At 45.3% G+C, this 24,118-nt stretch overlaps 2 protein-coding genes across 3 annotated transcripts in view; one reads left to right on the top strand and one right to left on the bottom strand.

The window, feature by feature from the left end:
* Positions 1-24,118, top strand: part of LOC103280228 (zinc finger protein 420) — a 412,323-nt gene that overhangs the window by 119,469 nt on the left and 268,736 nt on the right. The gene's annotated exons all lie outside the window — the stretch shown is intronic.
* On the bottom strand, positions 1,873-24,117 carry LOC107982288 (zinc finger protein 883). 2 transcript variants are annotated; one of them, XM_062973377.1, is made up of 6 exons: positions 23,264-24,097; positions 22,758-22,884; positions 13,519-13,589; positions 12,443-12,569; positions 9,355-10,806; positions 1,873-2,929 (listed from the first exon to the last, which is right to left on the bottom strand). In XM_062973377.1, exons 1-6 carry the CDS (start codon positions 23,651-23,653, stop codon positions 2,925-2,927), a joined length of 2,172 nt encoding a protein of 723 aa, XP_062829447.1. In that variant the 5' UTR covers positions 23,654-24,097; the 3' UTR covers positions 1,873-2,924. The 2 variants fall into 2 exon arrangements, with proteins under 2 accessions (XP_062829447.1, XP_062829448.1); XM_062973378.1 differs by lacking the exon at positions 1,873-2,929 and adding an exon at positions 11,615-11,645 and having other exon boundaries at positions 10,670-10,806; positions 23,264-24,117.

Raw genomic sequence — 24,118 nt, 5'->3', positions numbered from 1 at the left:
GGCTTTCATGGCCGGGATCACAGGGTTCTTGTATGCTTTCCGGGCTGTCTGGCCATGTTCCAGAAGTATTCTCTCCTGACGTTTCGCCCACATCTATGGCAGGCATCCTCAGGGGTTGTGAGGTATGGAGAAACCAGAAGAAGCCAGGAGATGAAGCTATTCAATGCTAATTAAGGTGATTAACTACAACATTCACACTGGCCTCCTACTGAAAAGAGTTCTTCTCTCACCCTGGACTTTGGGCAGATATAGATAAACCTTCCTTGCCTAGGGTTGTTGTATGTTTTCCGGGCTGTATGGCCATGTTTTAGAAGTATTCTTCTCCAGACGTTTCGCCCACATCTATGGCAGGCATCCTCAGAGGTTGTGAGGTACAACCTTCGACAACACACTTCGAAAGTCTTCGACAACACACTTCCTTGCCTAGTTTCTCCATACCTCACAACCCCTGAGGATGCCTGCCATAGATGTGGGCGAAACGTCAGGAGAGAATACTTCTGGAACATGGCCAGACAGCCCGGAAAACATACAACCACCTAAGGATGGACACTGTTTGACTACCTGGAGTCTGTAAGGTGGAGATAAGAAACATATGTCCCAGATGCTACCTGTTGTTCAACCCAGCCAGTTTTTTTATTCTATTTCTTTCTGCAGCGATCCGGGGGGCAGTGATGGCACCTATTAGGACACCGGGGGGGGGGGGGCAGGGGAGGGGCCTCTTCCCAAGTGCCGGAAACAGGGCTGAGCACCTGAGGTGGAGGCGGAGCTAGAGTGAGCAGGGCCTCCTTCCAAGAGCTCAAGACAGGGCTAGGCCTCTATACCTCTCCTGATTGGTGTTTTAGGGCTAAAGGGCGGGAATAGGGGTGGGGGCAGGGCCTCTTCCCAAGAGAGCGAGACAGGCCTGAGCCTATGTATGAGGCGCTTGTTAGAACATGGGGGGCGGGGCATAGAGGGTCAGCCCCGTCAGGCACTTGGGAAGAGGCCCTGCCCCCTCCTCTAGCCCCGCCCATGTCCTGGCAGGAACCATAGGACAGGAATAGAAGCTCAGCCCTGCCTCAGAGCTTGTAACTCCGCCCATCCCAGTCCTGGATGCCCATTTGTGGCCCCACCCACCTCCCCCAACCAGCCCTGTATCTTGGACTAGGGGAGAGGCTCAGCCCCGCCCTCTTGAGCAGGAGCCACGCCCACCCCTCTAAGCCACGCCTCCCTTTCCAAGGGGCACTGAGTCATATTTTTTCTGGAAAGGGGACGGTAGGCCAAATAAGTTTGGGAACCACTGGTCTAAACTTCATTTTTAATAGGAAGCTTCAATATTAACATCCAACTAATTATCATTAATGTGAACAGAGGTTTTCTCCAGTGACTGGAAAGTGACATTTCACTGGCTATTTATGGTCACTTAAATGGTCTATAGCCGCAGAGCCCTTCAATACTCCCATATAAAATTGAGATTATCAGATTTGAACTTGATTATATGGCAGTGTAGACTCATAGAACCCAGTTCAAAGCAGATAATGTGGATTATCTGCTTTGATAACCTGGATTATTTGGCAATGTAGAATGGGCCTCAATCTCACTTCCCCAGGTTTGTAGTGGTTGGCCATTAGATGATAACATAAACTGCATCAGCCATCAGATGATTACATGAGATGTAAGGGATGCCAAGTGATAATTTGATAGGTTTTGCAGAACTGAAGACCTTGAATTTTGTATGGTAGGGAAATAGATGTGTCTGCGTAGAGTAAAGATCCTAATGTTTGTATAATTAAATACAAGCTTTCCAGCTAGTTCGGGGCATATAGTAATTTTACTCAAAAACATAAACAAAGGAAACACATGGCAGAGGAAAACATGAACAATATGACCAGAATATGAAATCCAGAAAAAAGTATTTAATTGGTACATTAGGTTATCATAGATCAAAATACTCAAAATCTAAACACTGTACATTTTAAAACAGGGGTCCCCAAACTATGGCTCATGGGCCAGATGAGGCCCTCCAAGGTCATTTACCTGGCCCCCACCCTCAGTTTTAGACTTAGGCTTGCTCAAAGTCTAAAATAACTTGAAGGCACACAACAACAACAACAACAACAACAACAACAATCCTAATTAAGTTGACAATCTCATGGGCCAGAAGCAGACCCACACTTCCCATTGAAATCATTATACATTTATGTTGGATAAAATTGTTTTTATTTTAAAATATAATATTGTTATTTCATTGTTCTTGTTTTTTCCCCACTACAAATAAGACATATGCAGTGTGCATAGAAATTTGTTTTTTTTTAAATGATAATTCAGCCCCTCAACAGTCTGAAGGATTGTGTACTGGCCCTCTGCTTAAAACGTTTGAGGACCCCGGTTCTAAAATAATACAAAGGTTCCTGTATTTCAATTTAATGTGGATTAACGGTGTGCCAGGAGCAAGTAAACAACCAGTAAATTCTAGCCAGAGATACAAATTGTACATCAAAGGGAATAATAGTGGAAACATCTTTTTCTTTGGATTGGCCTCAACAGAAGCACTGTGTTCAGCTCTGGAATCCTGGCTAAAAAACAAAATCCACACACTGGAACTTTACAACCAAGGTGGTAAAGGAACTTGAAACTAAGCTCAGAGGAACAGCTGATGGAAGTCCATATGAATTGTTTTCCCCAGAACAGATGACATGACAATCATATTTAACCCTCTGAAGTATTACCACATGTAGCTTGCTTTCTGCTGTTCCAGAGACAGGACCTCCAACTTAGGGATTCAAATGACTAGAAAGGGAACTCTACTAAATCTTAGGCAGAAATGCTCAAATGGTCCCATTAGAAATCAGACGTTTAAGCACAATGGCTGTTTTTTAGCCTGCTTGTATTCTCTGGTGCTTGTTAAGGGATGAAGTCGGAGTAGAACATTTCACACGCTCCTGTCATTACTTGTCACGACCCAGGTTGCAAAGGCACCAATAACCAAACACAGAGGCCAGAATCTAACTAATATCTTTATTGAAGGAATATATAAAGTTAATAAAAGCAAGTATATGAAATAGTCCAAAAGCAGACCTTTCAGGAAAGGTCTAAATTAGTCCAAAAAAGCGATGTCCAATATGAAATATTAAGGTCCAAAGTTGTAATCCAATAACCGAAACACTCACTTTGCCAGGCAAAGTGAGGGGAGATGACAAGGTCCTTTAGTCCATAAACTTGAGCAAGGCTAGGAAATAACTTGATACTTGAAACAAGGCTTAAAACGTGGAACAAGGTAACTAGGAACAAGAACAAGGTCCGTGGAATAACTTGGTAAAATCCGTGATACAAGGCAAGGATTGGTCCTGGGCAACAAGGCGAAGTCCGTTGGTAAACAAGGCTGGGAAGCAAGGCGAAGGCTGGAAAGCAGGGCAAGGCTTGAGCAGGAGCGAGGCTTGAATCGGAGCGCGCTGTCCAGACACAACTCGCTCCGTAGGCTGACGAATTGACTCCGCGAAGTTACTACGCGGGTAAAACACCTAAATAGAGTCTAACTTTCCCGCCGAAGCAGTTCTCTGGGAATCAGAACCGAAAGCTAAACTCTGAGACCAGATGTGAGACTCCCCAAAGATTCTCACGAGAAGCAGTCTTAATTGGCCACATTCTTAGCTGCAATCCTCGCACTCCTGCGCGAAGCTGATTCCAAACTTCTCTGTTGTTTACAAAACTCCCGGCGCAAGAACACAGGAGAAGTAGGCTCTGGGGTTGTTTGACATACTTCTGGGAGACAACTTTCTTGCAGGTGCAAGGTTCCCAGATCTGCCTGGGAAAGATCTGGCTGAGGGGAATCCAGTTCTGACTGGGAAGGTAAAAAACCCAAGTTTTCCTCCTCATCAGGAATTACAATGTCCTGAGCAGGACTACAAGGCCCATGGGTCATCACACTATCCCCCTCCTCAAGGCCCCTCCCAAACTGGGGCCCTCTCCCCGAGGCGCGAGGTCGCGGCTTGGCGGGATAGGTCTGATGAAAGCGGCGGGTTAGATCAGGAGCATGGACTGTGGAGGCGTCTTCCCAAGAGCGTTCCTCAGGGCCAAAACCCACCCAGTCAATGAGATATTGTAGGCGGCGGCGATGAAAGCGAGAATCCAAAATGTCCTCAACCTCGAACTCCTCCTCCCCATTCATCAAAACAGGAGGGGGGGCCGGTTGGTCTGTATCAGGACGCACACCATCCGCCGGAAGGAGCAGGGAACGGTGAAACACTGGGTGAATGCGCATCGAACGCGGAAGTTGGAGTTTGAAAGTCACGGGGTTTAATTGCGCCACCACTGGATAGGGGCCAATGAAACGGGCATCTAACTTCCGGCAAGGGCGGTGGGAGGGCAGAAAGCGAGTGGACAGAAAAACCCGTTCTCCTACCTTGATTTCAGGGCCCGGCTGGCGGTGTTTGTCAGCGTGGCGTTTATAGTCCTCCTTGGCTTGGTCCAGTTGCTGGAGCAAAAGTTGTTGCACCGCTGTGAGTTCCTGCAGCCAATCCTCTGCTGCGGGAACTTCTGAAGTTTCAATGACAGGGGGAAAGAAACGTGGATGGAAGCCGTAGTTTGCAAAGAACGGCGTTTCTTTTGTAGAAGCTTGAACTCCATTGTTGTAGGCAAACTCTGACAGTGGCAACAGAGAAGCCCAATTGTCCTGTTGGTAATTTACATAACAGCGAAGATACTGCTCTAAAGTGGCATTGGTGCGCTCCGTTTGCCCATCTGTTTGGGGATGATGAGCTGAAGATAAGCGAGAGTCTATGCCCAATAGTTTTTGTAGTGCCTTCCAAAAACGAGAGGTGAATTGAGATCCACGGTCTGTGACTAAACTCTTGGGCAATCCATGTAGTCTGAAAACATGTTGAAGGAATAGATCCGCAGTCTCTTTGGCCGTGGGGAGGCCTTCGCAGGGAATGAAATGGGCTAACTTGGTGAAAAGGTCCACCACCACTAAGATCGTGGTGAATCCACAGGAAGGTGGTAGGTCAGTGATGAAATCCGCAGAAATTATTTCCCATGGGCGAGATGGGGTAGGAAGGGGGTGTAAAAGCCCTGAGGGCTTCTCCCTTCTTATCTTGGAGCGCTGACATACTGGGCAGGTGTTGACATATTTTTCCACATCCTTGCGGATCTTGGGCCACCAAAAATCCCTTAGGATCAGATGCATGGTTTTAAATAGTCCGAAGTGTCCTGCTGGTTTGCAGTCATGACACAGACGAAGCGCTTTTTCCCTGCCCGGTCCGGGTGGGATATAAACATGATTTCTATAGCAAAGCAGCCCATCTTTAAGCGAAAAGGGAAAATGCAGACCTTGGCGAAGTTGGTCCTGCGCCCATGCATCTGCTTGCTGACTAGCCCTGATTTCTTGAGCACAGATGGGTCCTGGAGTAGAGGAAGTTGAACCAATGGAAATGGATTTGGTGTTCCCCACTGTGAGCGTGGCAAAGTTCTCGGGTTGTAATAGTTGGGATTCAAAGGTCTCCTTACGTCCTGCAGCGTATTCCGGTTTACGTGACAGGGCGTCTGCTTGCTTGGTCTGGGCTGGGGTCACGTAATGAATCTGGAAGTTGAAACGTTCGAAGAATAAAGCCCAACGTTGCTGCCTCTGATTCAGTTTGCGGGCAGTTCTTAGATGTTCTAGATTACGATGATCAGTATGGACTTCAATGGGAAATTTGGCCCCTTCTAGCCAATGTCTCCAAGTTTCAAAGGCTGCCTTTATGGCCAGTAGTTCTTTTTCCCAAATGGTGTAATTCCTCTCTGGTGTGGTTAGTTGACGAGAGTAAAAGGCACAGGGATGGAGGTGATCTCCCTCCGGTTGTAAGAGTACAGCCCCAATTGCCACATCAGAGGCGTCCGCTTGCACAACAAAAGGGGTTCCAGGATTTGGGTGCTGTAGAATTGGCTGGGAGGTGAATAGTTTCTTTAGTTGCTGGAACCCTTTCTCTGCTTGATCAGTCCAGCGGAAAGGCTGCTTTCCACGGATGCAGCTAGTGATGGGGTCGGACCAGCGGGCAAAATCTGGAATGAACTTGCGGTAATAGTTCGCGAACCCCAAGAAACGCTGCACCTCTTTCTTGTTAGTTGGCGCCCGCCATTCCAATACTGCTGAAACCTTGGCTGGATCCATGGAAAGCCCTAGAGGCGAGATGCGGTAACCAAGGAAATCTACCTCTTGTAGATCAAAGGCGCATTTTTCCAGCTTGGCATAAAGTCCATGATCCCGCAGTCGTTGTAACACCATTTTGACGTGGTTCTCATGTTCTGATTGTGATCTAGAAAACACCAAAAAATCGTCCAGGTAGATTATCAAGAACCTGTCTAGATAGTCCTGAAAAATGTCATTGACAAAATGCTGGAACGTTGCGGGAGCTCCGCATAAACCGAAATTCATAACTCGGGACTCGAATAATCCGAATTTGGTCTGGAAGGCGGTCTTCCACTCGTCCCCTTCCCTGATGCGAACTAAGTTGTAAGCCCCCCGAAGATCCAGCTTGGTGTAAACCTTGGCTCCACGAAGCCGATCCAGTAGATCCGAGATTAAGGGCAGGGGATAGCTGTTCCGCTTGGTGATATTGTTCAATGCTCTGTAGTCCACCACCAAGCGTAGTTCCCCTGACTTCTTCTTCACAAACATCACTGGGGAGGCGGCTGGGGATTGAGAGGGTCTGATGAATCCCTTGCGAAGGTTTGTCTCTATGAATTCCCTGAGAGCTTCTTGCTCTGGTTCGGTCAGGGAGTAGAGATGCCCTCGCGGGATCGGGGCCCCCTCCACCAAGTCAATGGCACAGTCATAAGGTCTATGTGGGGGTAATTTTTCGGCTTCTTTCTCATTGAATACATCCCAATACTCGGAGTATTTCTTTGGCAAGGTGATGATGGGCTCGGTGTCTGTGGCATGGCAGACCTTGGCTACGAGGCAATGGTTTTGGCAATACGGTGAAGCAAACTGCAGTTCTCTGTTGGACCAGGAGATGTTAGGGTCGTGGAGAGTCAGCCATGGGATTCCCAAAATCACAGGGAAATGGGGAACCTCGGTAACAAAGAAGGAAATCTCTTCCATATGTTCCCTTATCCACATCCTGGTGGGTTCCGACCACTGACTTACGGGGCCCGTCTTGAGGGGGCGGCCGTCTATGGCTTGCACCACACGGGCATTCTTGAAATCATGATATTGTAATCCCAGAGAGTCGGCATACTCTCTATCAATGAAATTGTTGGTAGCTCCAGAGTCTATCATGGCGTGGATCATGACGGGTCCCCTTTTTGCTGACCATAATGTGACCACGAGAAGGAACAGGACCCCGGTTGGCGGCTCTTGAATAGATTTTTTGACCGGGTTGGCGAGCCTCTCTACACCCGGTCGTTGGCTTCCCCCGCCGGCTGTGTGCCAGTCGGCTCAGACGCCTTCGTCTCCGTGGAGGACGCCGCCGCAAGACGGGCGGCAGGCTTCCCTTTGGCTGGGCACTCTCTGGCGAAGTGGCCCCCATTCCCGCAGTACCAACAGAGGTTAAAGCGTTGACGACGGGCCTTCTCGGCGGCATCCAGTCTGGGACGCACATTGCCCAACTGCATCGGCACCTCCTCGCCTCCTCTGGGGTATGGGGTTGGCGGTGGGGGTCTCCACACTGGACGTGGCTGAACGCTGGTGGGAGCGGGGGGTTTTGCCCCGGCTCTACTGCCCTGGCCTCGAACCCACTGTTTCCTGTTGGCAATCATGACTTCAGCCCGCAAACATTGATCAATGAGTGCCTCGAGGGACTGGGGAGGATCCACCTTGGAGATTTCTTCCAGCATTTCAATGTTGAGACCCTCCCGGAATTGTCCTCTGAGGGCTACATCGTTCCAGCCGGTGTTGTGGGCCAGCACTCGGAACTCGGCTATATACTGAGACATTGGTCTGTCTCCTTGGAAAAGGCGACGGAGTTTGTGACCGGCTGCCTCCAAATTGTCCTCGATTCCCCAAGTCTCCTTGAGGTGGTCCAAGAAGTGTTGCGCTGATCTTAGGTGTGGAGAGGCTTGGTCGAACAGTGCCGTCGCCCAATTGGCCGCTGGCCCGTCTAGAAGACTGTAAACCCACGCCACTTTGATGTCTTCTTGGGGAAACTCGGCATCACGGGCCTCTAGATAAGCTTGACATTGGCGACGGAAAACATGAACCTTAGAAGCTTCTCCAGTAAACTTGGTAGGCAACGCCATGGCCGGGAGGCGGATTCCGCGCTCCCGCAAGCCCTTTATTTCTCCATCCTGGGCGTTGAGTCTGTCGCGGATGCGATCCACCTCATCCTTGTCGATGGTGTAGGTAAGCGGCTGCCCACCCGGCACGGTTCCGGTAGACATTCTGGCCTTGGTTAATTGGTGCTTATGGTGGCGGAGTCAAACTGTCACGACCCAGGTTGCAAAGGCACCAATAACCAAACACAGAGGCCAGAATCTAACTAATATCTTTATTGAAGGAATATATAAAGTTAATAAAAGCAAGTATATGAAATAGTCCAAAAGCAGACCTTTCAGGAAAGGTCTAAATTAGTCCAAAAAAGCGATGTCCAATATGAAATATTAAGGTCCAAAGTTGTAATCCAATAACCGAAACACTCACTTTGCCAGGCAAAGTGAGGGGAGATGACAAGGTCCTTTAGTCCATAAACTTGAGCAAGGCTAGGAAATAACTTGATACTTGAAACAAGGCTTAAAACGTGGAACAAGGTAACTAGGAACAAGAACAAGGTCCGTGGAATAACTTGGTAAAATCCGTGATACAAGGCAAGGATTGGTCCTGGGCAACAAGGCGAAGTCCGTTGGTAAACAAGGCTGGGAAGCAAGGCGAAGGCTGGAAAGCAGGGCAAGGCTTGAGCAGGAGCGAGGCTTGAATCGGAGCGCGCTGTCCAGACACAACTCGCTCCGTAGGCTGACGAATTGACTCCGCGAAGTTACTACGCGGGTAAAACACCTAAATAGAGTCTAACTTTCCCGCCGAAGCAGTTCTCTGGGAATCAGAACCGAAAGCTAAACTCTGAGACCAGATGTGAGACTCCCCAAAGATTCTCACGAGAAGCAGTCTTAATTGGCCACATTCTTAGCTGCAATCCTCGCACTCCTGCGCGAAGCTGATTCCAAACTTCTCTGTTGTTTACAAAACTCCCGGCGCAAGAACACAGGAGAAGTAGGCTCTGGGGTTGTTTGACATACTTCTGGGAGACAACTTTCTTGCAGGTGCAAGGTTCCCAGATCTGCCTGGGAAAGATCTGGCTGAGGGGAATCCAGTTCTGACTGGGAAGGTAAAAAACCCAAGTTTTCCTCCTCATCAGGAATTACAATGTCCTGAGCAGGACTACAAGGCCCATGGGTCATCACATTACTGTGGATTCTCTCCTGTGTGGAGCTTTTTGTGGCTCACAAATTGTGAACTATAAACAAAACATTCCCCACACTCCTGACACTGGTATGGTTTCTCTCCTGTGCGATGTCTTTTGTGGCTCACCAAGGCTGAACGGTCAGCAAAACACTTCCCACACTCCTGGCATTGGTATGGCTTCTCTCCTGTGTGGAGTCTTTTGTGGATCACCAAATATGAACTGGAAGCAAAACATTTCCCACACTCCTGGCATTGGTATGGCTTCTCTCCGGTGTGGAGTCTTTTGTGCATCACCAAGGAGTAACTGTTAGCGAAACATTTCCAACACTCTTGACACTGATATGGCTTTTCTCCTGTGTGGAGTCTTCTGTGTTTCACCAAGTCTGAACTGGAAACAAAACATTTCTCACACTCAGGACACTGGTATGGTTTCTCTCCTGTGTGAAGTCTTTTGTGGCTCACCAAGTTTGAAAGGTGAGCAAAACATTTCCCACACTCCTGGCACTGGTAGGGCTTCTCTCCTGTATGGAGTCTTTCATGGGACAGCAATTGTGAACTGCTAGAAAAAGATTTCCCACACTCCTGGCACTGGTATGGTTTCTCTCCAGTGTGGAGTCTTTTGTGGATCATCAAATGTGAACTGGAAGCAAAAAAATTCCCACACTCCTGGCATTGGTATGGTTTCTCTCCTGTGTGGAGTCTTTTGTGGATCACCAAATATGAACTGGAAGCAAAACATTTCTCACACTCCTGGCACTGGTATGGCTTCTCTCCTGTGTGGAGTCTTTTGTGCCTCACCAAGTGTGAATTGCGAGCAAAACATTTCCCACACTCTTGGCATTCATATGGCTTCTCTCCTGTGTGGACTCTTTTGTGGCTCGCCAAGGCTGAACTGTCAGCAAAACATTTCCCACACTCCTGGCATTGGTATGGTTTCTCTCCTGTGTGGACTCTTTTGTGCTTCAGCAATTCTGAACTGAAAGCAAAACATTTCCCACACTCCTGGCATTGGTATGGCTTCTCTCCTGTGTGGAGTCTTTTGTGAATAATCAAGTGCGAACTGTAAGCAAAACATTTCCCACACTCCTGGCATCTGTATGGTTCCTGTTCTGTGTGAAATCTGTCATATTTCTCCAAGCGTGAACTCTGGAAAAAAGATTTCCCACCCTCCTGGCTTATGAAAACCTCAGTTCCTTCAAAGATTTCTTCTTGGCTCAGATGTGGCAATTTGTATTCATTAACACATTTTTCCGATTCTTTCCATTTAAGCTGGCTTTTCCTAGCATGGAGCGTCTCGTGAAGTACAAGTGACTCACTTTGGGTAAAACACTGTCCACATCCATTGCATTTGTAAGGCCTTTCTCTGGCATTATCGCCATCTGCTATGTGGGTTTGTTGGGGTCCTGTAAGGTCCCCATTGTGTCCCAGATGCTTCCTGCTCTTCTTCCAGTTATCTGCTGTGAGAAAGAAGGACAGAAATAATCATTTCTCAGCATGAGTGATAAGGAGTCTAAAAAGTGGGATAAAAAGTGGATTGAAATGATCCTGAAAACATGGATATTCAGGAAAAGAAGATATTAGGTTTATGTGCAATGTAAAAATGGTATTAAGTAACTATATGTTTTAGCTTGACTAATGTATTTTATGGATTGTTGTTAATGGTTTAAATGTGTTGCTGTTTTTACTGATCTGTTTAGCATTGAATTTTTCCAGGTGTTGTAAGCCGCCCTGAGTCGAAGGCTTTGATGGCCGGAATCACCTCACAACTTCTGCCATAGATGTGGGCGAAACAACAGGAGAGAATATTTCTGGAACATGGCCATACAGCCCAGAAAACATACAACAACCTAAGGATGGACACTGTTTGACTGCCTGGAGTCTGTAAGGTGGAGATAAGTAACACATGTTCCAGAAGCTACCTGTTGTTCAGCCCAGCCAGTTTTTTTATTCTGTCTCCTTCTCTCTGAGGGAATGGATGCCTTTTCCCATCACATTCAAATGCTTGTCTTTTTCTCTAGGTAAAACTTTACCCTGCTACCACCCATTTCACAGTCAGTCCCTCCTTTTTATTTCTCTCCCTGAGCCTCCAGTTCTCTCTTCCAATTTTCAGTTAAGGTTGGATTTTTCTGCTCCAATGCAGAAGGTCCTATATCTAATTTCAGAGTGCTGCAGAGACTGTTGCACTTTTACCATCAACTACCAAATGGGACTCTTACAGTTTTTGGAAGTTTGCTGTAAATGTGAGTTCCAAAGGGATTGATTTACCTGACAAAGCTGGGAAGATACAAGATAGTGACTGTAAAGAAAAAGAGGAGAACAATGATGAAAGTGGAGAAGGGAGAAAAAAACGGAAATTTTGCCAGATATAGTGGCAAACTTACCACTTGAAAGATAGGAGCACATAGTTTGAGGACTGCAATATGCCTCTCCCAGTCCAAAAAAATCCCCGAGCCTCAATCATTCACAAGCATAGAACATAGAATGCATTATATTACAAGTCACCATCTTGCTAATGACTGAGTCTAGGGACTGTTTGTGTGCTGGGAGAGGCAGCGTAGAAAGCGAGCTTAGCCTTCAGATATGCAAAAGCTTGCCTGCCTAGTTGGGAGGAAAAACTAAGTCGAATACCACACCGATAAAAGATGCATAACCGCAGCTGCGTACCTGAAGCCAGGGGAAGTTTGTTCTTTTTGATGATCCATTCTCCTGCCCCTCTCTCCAGTCAATCTGCTTCCTCCCTCTCTCTGCCTGTCTCTCACATCCACACATTCACAGAGGGAGAGGAAGTAGTGTGACTGATCTGGGGTGATTACTCGATAGGTTTTTCAAGGGGCCCTGTTGTTGCGAGATAGTGTGGTTCGCTTGGACTTGACTCCAGTAATGGAAGTCTTCCCAATGTAGTCGGAATCAGTGCCAACATCACTGTTCCTCAGGCACCAAGTCAATGTCACACTTATGTCATGTTCTTCTAACATAAGCCCTGCCTTGAGAACTCTCAGACTGTGACGATTTAGAATATTGCTCCCATTAGGGAGCTCCTGACTGGGATACTGCATTTTGAAATACAAATCCCCATCAGTGAGAGAGTCTTACCAAGAGAGTCCACAATCCCATGAATCTTCTCCATGATCTGTATGTGCAAGACTTTCTGATCAGGATTCAGAAGAGCCCACTCCTCCAGGGAGAAATGGACAGCCACATCCTCAAAAGGGATGGAGTCCTGGTGAAAAAAGACAATATTTGCTTCTCACATAAGGGCTATCAAGAAAAATACTCACAAGAAAATCTTTATAGTAGATTTACATTCCTGTTGGCTATTTGAAACGAAAAGGGCTACGACCTCCATGCCATGGTGTAAGCTTTGGGGAGACGTCTGGTTGGTCACAGTCAAAACCATTTCTTAATTGATAAGTAGAATCAGAAATGGAATCTGGACAGGTTCCAGCTTTCACTGTGGTGCCCTAAAGTGGACCTTATTTTATTCCAGGTGGTCTCACCAAAGCAGAAAGAAGGTCACTATGACTTCCCTTAATCTAGACACTATATTTGTTTGAATGCAGTCCAAAATTCCATAGGCTTTTAAGCTGGTGCATTACACTCTTGGCTTTATGTTCAACTTGCAGTCTACTAACACTCCAAGACCCCTTTCACATGAACTGTCGTTGAGCCAGGTGTCACCCATCCTGTATCTGTACATTGCGTATTTCCTGCCTTAGTGTACTATCCTACATTTCTCCTTGTTGAAATTAATTTCCTTGGTTTTCTGTTACGGCCATTTTGAATTCTGTCTTCTGGAGTATTAGCTATCCCTCCTGATTTGGTGTCATCTTCAAACTTGATAAGCGTGCCTCCTTAGCCTTCATCCAAGTCAATAAGAAAGATGTGGAACAGCATTTGGCGCAAGACAGAACGCATCAGCACCCCACTAGTCACTTCTTTCCAGGATGAAGAGGAACCACTTGTGACCCCCCTTTGTCCATTCTTGAAGAGAGCGGCAACCTTTGCCTCCTCCATTCTGCTGGGACTTCTCCTGTTCTCTGGGAGTTCTCAAAGATCGACAGTGGTTCTGAAATTTCTTCTGCTAGTTCCTTCAGTACTCTTGGACGTAGTTCATGTGGCCCTGGAGCAGGCAGCTCCATCCCTCCTCTCCCAGGAATCCTTCTGCTTACCTGATTCAGTTCCGCTCCATCACAAAAGGGAAGAAACGACTGAGGATTCGGCAACAACATCATTTCAGCTCCTGGGAGAGAGAGCAAGGTGTGGAAAGCTGATCACATAAACATGTCTCAGAGGTTACAATTGCAGTCACCTGCTCTGTTACCGTTCTGTCAAGATTAGACAGTAAATAAATGCAGTACCAATTTAGGGTTCTGTGTGACCACTTGGTGAATAGAGGGGATATTAACCTTAATCTATTGTTCCTGCAAATTGTACAGATTAAAAGTACATGTATTACAGTTTCAACTTTACCCTCCCCCCAAGGACAAGCTCTGAGTTTGTATTCAGTCCCATTGAATCTACCCTATTTGAGTGCATTAAATCTGGCCCAATTGAAAGGCAAAATTTTGGGATGTTTATATTTTCTAAATATTTGGCACCTCCCAAAGAATTAAAAGTTAGGCCTAAACTCAATGGGGAGCATGTGGAGAACGCCAGAGTCACTAATTCGTTCTGCTAAGATCTTCATAGTCTATTTATACTCAAAACCCCTATGTTATCTAAGAGCCCCATCTGCCTAAATCTGTCCTTTAACGTTTTTATTTGGTGGGATTTGAAGAGGTCTTTTTGAATCAAATACGCATATCCTGCTTCAGGCCCTTTGTATACCCTCTCAATCCAATATCCTAGAGCCCTTCTCAAAGATATTGATTCCAATGAGGCTGTTCCTAAATCCAGTCTTAGAACAGCAGATGGAACACAACTGGAGACAGCAAACAGTTTTCTGAGAAACCCAGACTGAATTTGTTCTACTTTAGATGAGAAGCCTGTGATCCCAACCGGGATTGCATATAATAGTTGGGCTGTTACCTTTGCTTGGAAAATGTTTATTGCAGCTGGGATATACTGGCCACCTTTTGTGTAGAAAAAGCATATTATAGCTTTAGTACGGATAAAGCATTTTGTACTGACGTTTTTTGGTGACAGCCCCAGGAACCTGAGGCCCGAAAGGTCACCCCTAGGTATTTAAAGGTGGAAACTTGCTGTATTAAGTTCTCTTCTATATACCAGTTATTCTTGGATCGCTTTTTAAAGAAAATCATGATTTTGGTTTTAATATAGTTTATCTTTAGCTGATTTTTCTCACAGTACTGATAGAATGCCCTCAGCACTTACTTGAGTCCTACCTTGGTGTAGGATATGAGGACAGCATCATCAGCATACAGCAGTAGGGGTATATTGGTGGATGAGATTTTGGGGGAATGGCCATTTGATAGTGAAACATGGGCAGCCAAGTCATTTAGGTATAAATTAAACAGGATAGGGGCCAAGATACACCAAATTTCTCTTTGCAGCTGCAAAAAGCCACAAGTGCTTCACAAATGATCTCTAAGTGCTAAGAATATTACAAAGAGTACTTAAATTACAAAGAGTACTTAAGAGACTTATTACTAATCGGTAGTCACTTCCTGTTTTAGATAGCTAATGGAGATACTTGTTATCATTAACTATAAGCCATATGTGATGTCATAAACTTTTCAAATGTTGTATTCCATCATTCTACTTTCACTTGACTTCAACCAATGGTTTGCTGACCGAAATAAAGGCTACTGGCTGACTGACAATTACAGTCCTTGAATCATAGAATCATAGAGTTGGAGGAGACCTCATGGGCCATCCAGTCGAACCCCATGCCAAGAAGCAGGTAAATCACATTCATAGCACCCCCGACAGATAGCCATCCAGCCTCTGTTTAAAAGCCTACAAAGAAGAAGCCTCCACCACACTCTGGGGCAGAGAGTTCCACTGCTGAACAGCTCGCTAATGTTCAGGTGGAATCTCCTTTCCTATAGTTTGAAGCCATTGTTCCACGTCCTTGTCTCCAGGGCATCAGAAAACAACCTTGCTCTCTGCTCCCTATGATTTCCCCTCACATATTTATACATGGCTATCATGCCTCCTCTCACCCTTCTCTTCTGCAGGTTATTTATTTATTTATGACATTGATATCCTGCCCTTCTCAGCCCGAAGGAGATTCAGAGCAGCTTACAAGTTATATGTACATACAATATATTATATTATTAGCATAACACAATATTCGCATTATATATTACCATATTGTACTCTGCCACTATACTGCAATATTATTAGAAATATTACATGTAATACGTAATATATAATTATTAAGTCGTAAGGCTGAACAGGGAATAGGGTTACAGCCTGTGTTGGACGGGGTCGCACTCCCCCTGAAGACACAGGTTCGCAGTCTGGGGGTGATCCTGGACTCATCGCTGAGCCTGGATCCCCAGGTCTCGGCGGTGGCCAGGGGAGCCTTCGCACAACTCCGTCTTGTGCGCCAGCTGCGCCCGTTCCTTGGGAGGTCTGACTTGGCCATGGTGGTCCACGCTCTGGTTACAGCTCGTTTGGACTACTGCAACGCGCTCTACGTGGGGTTGCCTTTGAAGACGGCCCAGAAGCTCCAACTAGTAGAACGGGCGGCAGCCAGATTAATAACTGGGGCAGCTTACAGGGAGCGCACAACCCCCCTGCTAAGCCAGCTCCACTGGCTGCCGATATGCTACCGAGCCCAATTCAAAGTGCTGGTCTTGACCTATAAAGCCCTAAACGGTTCTGGCCCAATCTACTTGTCCGAACGTATCTCCTCCTATGAACCAGTAAGATCACTAAGATCATCTGGAGAGGCCCTGCTCTCGGTCCCACCTGTCTCATAGGCGCGGCTGGTGGGAACGAGGGACAGGGCCTTCTCGGTGGTGGCTCCCCGGCTGTGGAATGCCCTCCCTGGAGATATCCGACAGGCTCCTACCCTGCTGGGATTCAGAAGGGCTGTGAAAACATGGTTATGTGCCCAAGCTTTTGATGAGTAAATTACAAAGTTGACATGGACTCATTTAAGGATGAAGAATGAGGATCTCGGACGAATGGAATTAATTATATATACGTTTTTAAGGTTTTATAATGTGTTTTAACGATGTTATTAATATATCTGTTACTGTTTTGTTTTTATGATTGTATTCAGGGCATTAAATTTTGCCAATTTTTGTAAGCCGCCCTGAGTCCCTTCAGGTGAGAAGGGCGGGATATAAATGTTGTAAATAAATAAATAAATAAATTGAGATATTATTAGTATTACAATATTATAATCAATATTATATGTACATACAATATATTACATTAGCATAGCACAACATTAGCATTATACATTACTACTACCCTATTTCCCTGAAAATAAGACATCCCCCAAAAATAAGACCTAGTAGAAGTTTTGCTGAATTGCTAAATATAAGGCCTCCCCTGAAAGTAAGACCTAGCAAAGTTTTTGTTTGGAAGCATGCCCAGCGCCTGCCAAACAGAACACCAGAGCATGCAGGATTGGTAAATGTACATACCAGTTGTACATGGAAATAGTGGTAGTAACAAGAAATTCTTGATAGGATTCACAGTTTGGTTATGCTGGTTTGTGATGACAACTACTGTATAGTGTATAATAAATGTTCATTTTTTTGTTCAACAAGAAATGAGAATTCTTCTTCATGGAAAACTAAGACATGCCCTGAAAATAAGACTTAGCACGTATTTGGGAACAAAAATTAATATTTTCGGGGAAACACGGTAACTATGCCCAGCCACGCGTTGCTGTGGCGAAGTATGGTGGTATGGGAAATAAAGTATTGAGGAATTGGTGGTAGTTAAGGTAAAGGGTAAAGGTTTTCCCCTGACATTAAGTTCAGTCGTGTCTGACTTTGGGGGTTGGTGGTCATCTCCATTTCTAAGCCGAAGAGCTCGCTTTGTCCGTAGATTTCTCCAAGGTCATGTGGCTATGACTGCATGGAGCGCCATTACCTTCCCGCTGGAGCAGTACCTATCATCTACTCTCATTTGCATGTTTTTGAAGTTTAGGGTTGGCAGAAGCTGGGGCTAATAGTGGGGGCTCTCTCCGCTCCTTGGAATGGTGGAACAGATTGAACCAGAAGAAAGTGTGGCACTTTTGCAAGAATTTGAAGAACCAGCACTTGAAACACCTGTTGAACCACCGGGAACCTTGACAGCAAGACAACAAGACCTCAAGGATAAGATCATGGCTCATGCTGCAACAAATGCAATAAGAAAGCGGCTCCCAGCTCTAAAAACAGTGCCCAAGAGACACCTGGCGCCTCTCATGAAAGATGTGAATACAGTACTCTCCACTGTCCAAATAACATCAATTGAACAAACAAACCAGTTTGCCTACAGTGCAGCAGTTATAGTAACAGAAGAGCTTGGGCTCCTACAACCAAGGCAGCCCCAAAGAAAATTGACTGGAAACCAAAGTGGAAGGTCAGGCTAGAGTTGAAAATCAAGAAACTTAGATCAGATGCAAGTAACCTGAAAAATATGAAAGAGAAGAAACTGAAGAATGACAAAATCAAGCAATACCTGATCAGAAAGTACTGGCTGAACACCAGAAAAATTGAAGAAGCTTTGGAAATCGTGAAAGAACAAATTACAGCAACAGCTAGAAAAATGGAAAGATATGAAGCCAGAATCATCCAGTACAGACAAAATCAATTATTTCAATCAGACCAAAGATGGTTCTACCAGAGCTTGAACCAAACAACACAGTAACCATAAAGCCAGAGAAAACTGCAACAACAAAGTTCTGGAAAGAACTTTGGGAAAATAATAACTACAACAAAAACGCCGGGTGAATAAAGGAGTTTGAAGGAAATTTTTCACAGAACAAAATGGAACAGATGGAAATAACAACTGAAATGATCAGCAAACGGGCGCAAAAAGTCAAAAACTGGACATCGCCTGGTAGTGATCAACTTCATGGATTTTGGCTCAAACATCTGATTAATTTACATGGACAAATGGCCCAACAATTCAATGAGATGCTGCAGAAAGGAAGTATTAGTGAATGGCTAACAACTGGAAGAACATACCTGATACAAAAGGATCCAGCAAAAGGAGCAGCACCAGGAAACTACAGGCCAATAACATGTCTGCCCACTATGTTTAAACTACTGACTGGCATCATAGCTGACAGAATTCAAGACTATCGTGAAGAAAAAAACATCTTGCCAGATGAACAGAAAGGCAACAAACGGAAAAGCAGAGGCACAAAAGACCAGTTATTGATTGACAAAATGATTCTGGAGAACTGTAAAAGCCGAAAAGCTCATCTTCACATGACGTGGATTGACTACAAAAAGGCCTTTGACTCACTCCCACACAGCTGGATCATCAAGTGCCTGGATGCCATCGGGATTTGTAAAAACGTTGGCACTTTTATTGAAAACATGATGGAGCACTGGAAAACTGAACTGTTTGTTGGAAATGAAAGCTATGGACTTGTCAACATCAGAAGAGGAATTTTCCAGGGAGATTCATTGTCCCCTCTGCTTTTCAATATTGCCATGATCCCTCTGTCAACAATCTTACAAAAAAACAAATCTCGGCTATCAAACATCTAAGAAATCTCACAAAATTTCACATCTGATGTACATGGATGACCTGAAGCTGTATGGGAAAACGGAAACTGAAATCCGGTCTCTGACCAACACTGGCTGAATTTTTAGTACTGATATCAGCATGGAGTTTGGTTTGGACAAATGTTCGACAGGGGCATTTAAGAAGGGAAAAATCATTGAAAGTGAAGGCATAAATATGCCTAATGGCCAAACAATAAAGTGTCACCAGCCAGAGGCCTATAAATCTCTGGGCATATTACAGCTGGACAACATCAAGCATGAACATGTGAAGACTGTGGTCAGTAAAGAATACACACAAAGGGTCAGAAAAATTCTCAAAAGCAAGCTCAATGGAGGCAACACCATCAAGGCCATAAACACCTGGGCCATACCTGTCATAAGATATACTGCTGGCATTATAAATTGGACACAGGCGGAACTATTATTTGTTATATATAGCATTTATATTCCGCCCTTCTCACACCGAAGGGGACTCAGGGCGGATCACATTGCACACATAAAGGCAAACATTCAATGCCATAACATAGAACAGAGACAGAGACAAGGCGCAGGCACGGGCTGGCCTCGACCTCATGACCTCTTGGTCAGAGTGATTTGTTGCAGCTGGCTTGCTATCCAGCCTGCACCACAGCCCGGCAACTTGGACAGAAAAATAAGAAAACTCATGACCATTCATCATTCACTGCACCCTCGCAGTGATGTTGACTGGCTTTATCTGCCTAGAAGATCAAGGGGCAGAGGACTCTTACAAGTAAAACAAGCAGTCAAAGAAGAACAACATGCCCTGGCAGAATATGTAAAGCAAAGTGAAGAACCTGCTTTGATTGAAGTCAAAAATCAGAAACTCCTCAAAGCACAGCAAACAAAAAACCAGTACAAGAAAACCGCACTACAAACTAGAGCTGACAGCTGGCACAACAAAACATTACATGGAAAGTTGCTTGACAAAATTGAAGAACACCTGATAAGGAGAAGACCTGGCTATGGCTCACGAATGGGACCCTGACGAAGGAGACAGAAGGCCTGATCCTTGCAGCCCAGGAGCAAGCCATCAGGACAAATGCAATTAAGGCCAAGATCAAAAAATCAGCTGATGACCCAAAATGCAGACTCTGCAAGGAAACTGACGAAACCATTGATCATATCCTCAGCTGCTGTAAGAAAATTGCACAGACAGACTACAAACAGAGGCACAACTATGTGGCCCAAATGATTCATTGGAACTTATGCCTCAAGTACCACCTCCCAGCAGCAAAGAACTTTTGTAAACCTGCAAAAGTATTGGAAAACGAGCACACAAAGATACTGTGGGACTTCCGAATCCAGACTGACAAAGTTCTGGAACACAACACACCAGACATCACAGCTGTGGGAAAGAAAAATGTTTGGATCATTGATGTTGCCATCCCAGGTGACAGTCGCATTGATGAAAAACAACAGGAAAATCTCAGCCGCTATCAGGACATCAAGATTGAACTTCAAAGACTCTGGCAGAAACCAGTGCAGGTGGTCCCGGTGGTAATGGGCACATTGGGTGCCGTGCCAAAAGATCTCAGCCAGCATTTGGAAACAATAGACATTGACAAAATTACGATCTGTCAATTGCAAAAGGCCACCCTACTGGGATCTACACACATTATCCGAAAATACATCACACAGTCCTAGACACTTGGGAAGTGTTCGACTTGTGATTTTGTGAAACGAAATCCAGCATATCTATCTTGTTTGCTGTGTCATACAATAATAATAATAAGAATTAATAATAATAAGAAGAATATCATACAATCATAAGGTTAGGAGACACCCCTAAGGATCATCCAGTTCAACTTCCTTCTACCAAGCAGGCGGAAACCATCCAACCACTCCTGACAGATGGCCATCCAATATCTGCACAATAATACACATCGAATCATAGCATCAGACAATTAGGAGACACCCCTAAAGGCCATCCAGTCCAACCCAATTCTGCCATGCAGGACACAATCCAAGCACTCCCAACAGATGGCCACCCACCCTCTCAATACTACTACTACTACTACTACTACTACTAATAATAATAATAATAACATCATACAATCCTAAGATTTGGAGTGACCCCTAAGGATCATCCAGATCAACTTCCTTCTACCAAGCACTCCTGACAGATGGCCATCCAGCCTCTACATAATAATAATGATGATGATGAACATGATAATAATAATAATAATAATAATAGCATACAATCCAAGAGTTTGCAGAGACCCCTAAGGGCTATCCAGCCCAACCATTTCTACTATGCAGCAGGACACAATCCAAGCATTCACAACACATGGACAACATATAAATACTATACAATACTACACAGGGACATAGACCCCCTTCTACCCTCACCACTTTCACAGTACACAAACAACCAAATGCATACTAAACATAAAGACAACCATACAACAGACATTCAATACCACCACTACCTCAACACTTTCTCACCAACACCACCAGACAACGCCACAGCAACGTGTAGCCGGGCACAGCTAGTTAGTATTATATATTTCTTATTTCTATATTGTGCTGGAAGACGGCCTCCCAACCAATAACCCAGAAGACATGGTGGAACTGCCCCAGAGTGGCAGTTGATGTTTTATATGTTACGTGTGTTTTATTTTATTGTATTTTATATTTTGTTCACTTTTATGTTTGTTTTTAAGCACTTTGTACTGTCTGTAAACCACTTCGAGTCTGGTTGGGGAGATGGTGGCAGGATATAAGAATAAAGTTATTATTATTATTTATTAAACATGTCCAGCTCTTTAACCCGCTCCTAATAGGGCTTGTACGACTGGCCCTTGATCATTTTAGTCACCTTTCTCTGGACACATTCCAGCTTGTCAAGATCTCCCTTAAATTGTGGTGTCCAGAATTGGACATAGTCAGTATTCCAAGTGTTATCTGACCAAGGCAGAATACAGGGGGAGGCATGACTTCCCTGGATCTAGAAACGATATTCCTATTTATGCAGGCCAAAATCCCACTGGCTTTTTTAGTTGCCGCATGACATTGTCGACTCATGTTTAACTTGTTGTCCATGAGGACTCCAAGATCTTTTTCACATGCACTGCTGTCAAGCCAGGTGTCCCACATTCTGCATCTTTGCATTTCTTTCTTTCTGCCCAAGTGGGGTATCTTGCATTTGTCTCTGTTGGAACTTCATTCTGTTAGTTTTTTTGTCATATCTCCAATCTGTTTGTCTGTCTGTTTGTCTTCCAGATCAGTTTTAGGTCTCACCTTAGATTCGGGTCCCACCTGGGAAGATACTGAAGGGGTGAAATTTCAGTCCTATTCATCTTTAGGCTATTGTACAAGCATTGCAAGAAAGAAAACTGAAAATCACATTGAAATTACACCTTTTGCAACTGAGTGCCTAACAACAACAACAACAACTATAATAATAATAATAATTTTATTTCTTACCCACGTCTCCTTGAGATTCATGGTTGAATACAACACAATTTTTAAAAAATGAATATTGCCAAAATTCAACAGATATACATATTTTTATATAAAAGATCCACATTAAAACTGCATTTCTATAAAACACATATTAAAGTATATCAAACAGATATCAAAAAAAGGACATGAGTTTAAGATATGTGCCCATCTCAAGGTCAAATGATCCTACATATGCACCACCTCAAGCTCAAACTGTGGATGTGCTACAATCTCCCCAAAGAGGAATTCACACTGGAATAAAACTCAAAAACTCCCAAAGAGTTCCTTCTTACCCCCCAAGGCTGCAGCTCCATCTTCTTGCTGCTTGAGCTCCTTCTGCCTGAGACTCTGGGTGGTGTCTGATGGAGATTTATCTGAGGCAGGGACATTAGACCGGGCTTCGATGCAATTATGTTGGTCCTGGAAGAGCACAGTGTGTTCCAGAAGTAGTATGAAGAAAGTTCAAAACAATCACAGTCCTATGTGTGGAAACATCATGGACTTAAAAAAAAAAACAATAGATCTGAGATGGCAACCTGGTTTAAAGCAAAAGCCATACTCTCCCTCCCATCATTTTCAATGTTATGTTTGGGGGTAGACAAATTTGACTGGAGCAGTAACCGGGCTTACAGTGGAAATGGAGGTGACAGCAGGAGGGGCAGAACAGGTGGGAAAAGAGGCTGAAGGAAGAGAGTCCAACTTCACCCCACATTGGTCCCATCTTGGAAGAAGGGCAGGGTGTACTTTTCATCTATCCATCAGTCCCAAGGTTAGTGAAACCAAGAGGAAATGCTCTCACCTGTTCCTCCCGCCTCTTGTCCTCTGCCCGACTCAGGAGGAATCCTTCCGCCAGGGCCACCGCCTGGGAAGAGGTCTCTGCCCCACACTCTCGGACCCAGCTCCCCATCTCTGGGGGCAGGAGGCTCAGGAACTGCTCCAGGATCACCAAGTCCAGTATCTCAGCCTTGGTGTGTTGCTCTGGTTTTAGCCACTGGCAGCACAGATCATGGAGGCGGCTGCAAACCTCTCTGGGCCCCTCGCCCTCGTGGTAGGAGAGCTGCCTGAAGCGCTGGTGCTGTATGTCTGAGCTATAAAGGTCCACATTAAGGAACTTGTGTGTAGCTTTTCCCCAGGATTCTCCACTGCTCCCAAGTCCTGCTTCAGGTCCAGGTGAGTTGGTTCTCTCCATGTTGGAACCACTATTTGATGAAGAACCAAACTGTATCCAAGATACTGTTCTTCCTTCTTCTCTCAACTGAACAGGCTCTGCTCCAAAATTCTCAGGCAACAATCACATCCCCTCTGTGAAAGGAAGCAAGGATTAAACAATGGGCTTTGGGAGGATTTTTTAAAGAGAGTATAAACAAGGCCTGTATTTATTTCGGAGCCAGGAAATGCTAGGCCCTCCCTTCGGTCACTCGGCCTCCAGGCCCACCTGGCCTCCCCTGAAGCTCCCCCTCAGGCTCCACACAGTCTATTTCCCCGAGTTTGGCCCAGCCAGGCCCGCTCTCTCTCTGGAATGGATGGGGCTGTAATCCCCGGGCCTCCTCTGTGGGAACAGCCGCAGGATCCGTCTGTGGGGAAGGCCTGGGCTCAGGCTCGCCAGGAGAAGAGGGAGCACGAGGAGACAAGGAAGTGGCCCCTTCCTCACAGC

Source organism: Anolis carolinensis, chromosome 2, assembly GCF_035594765.1.
Source record: "Anolis carolinensis isolate JA03-04 chromosome 2, rAnoCar3.1.pri, whole genome shotgun sequence".
NCBI classification, from domain to species: Eukaryota; Metazoa; Chordata; class Lepidosauria; order Squamata; family Dactyloidae; genus Anolis; species Anolis carolinensis.
The sequence above is the reverse complement of the archived record's forward strand: the minus strand, read 5'-3'. Positions and strand labels throughout refer to the sequence as shown.

Excerpts from the sequence above, each read along its gene's own strand:
- LOC107982288 (XM_062973377.1), bottom strand. The coding sequence starts at position 23,653 with ATGGAGAGAACCAACTCACCTGGACCTGAAGCAGGACTTGGGAGCAGT. Across the intron at positions 22,885-23,263 it reads ACAAGAGGCGGGAGGAACAG|GACCAACATAATTGCATCGA; the intron begins GTGAGAGCATTT and ends GTGCTCTTCCAG. Across the intron at positions 12,570-13,518 it reads ATGGAGCGGAACTGAATCAG|GACTCCATCCCTTTTGAGGA; the intron begins GTAAGCAGAAGG and ends TTTTTTCACCAG.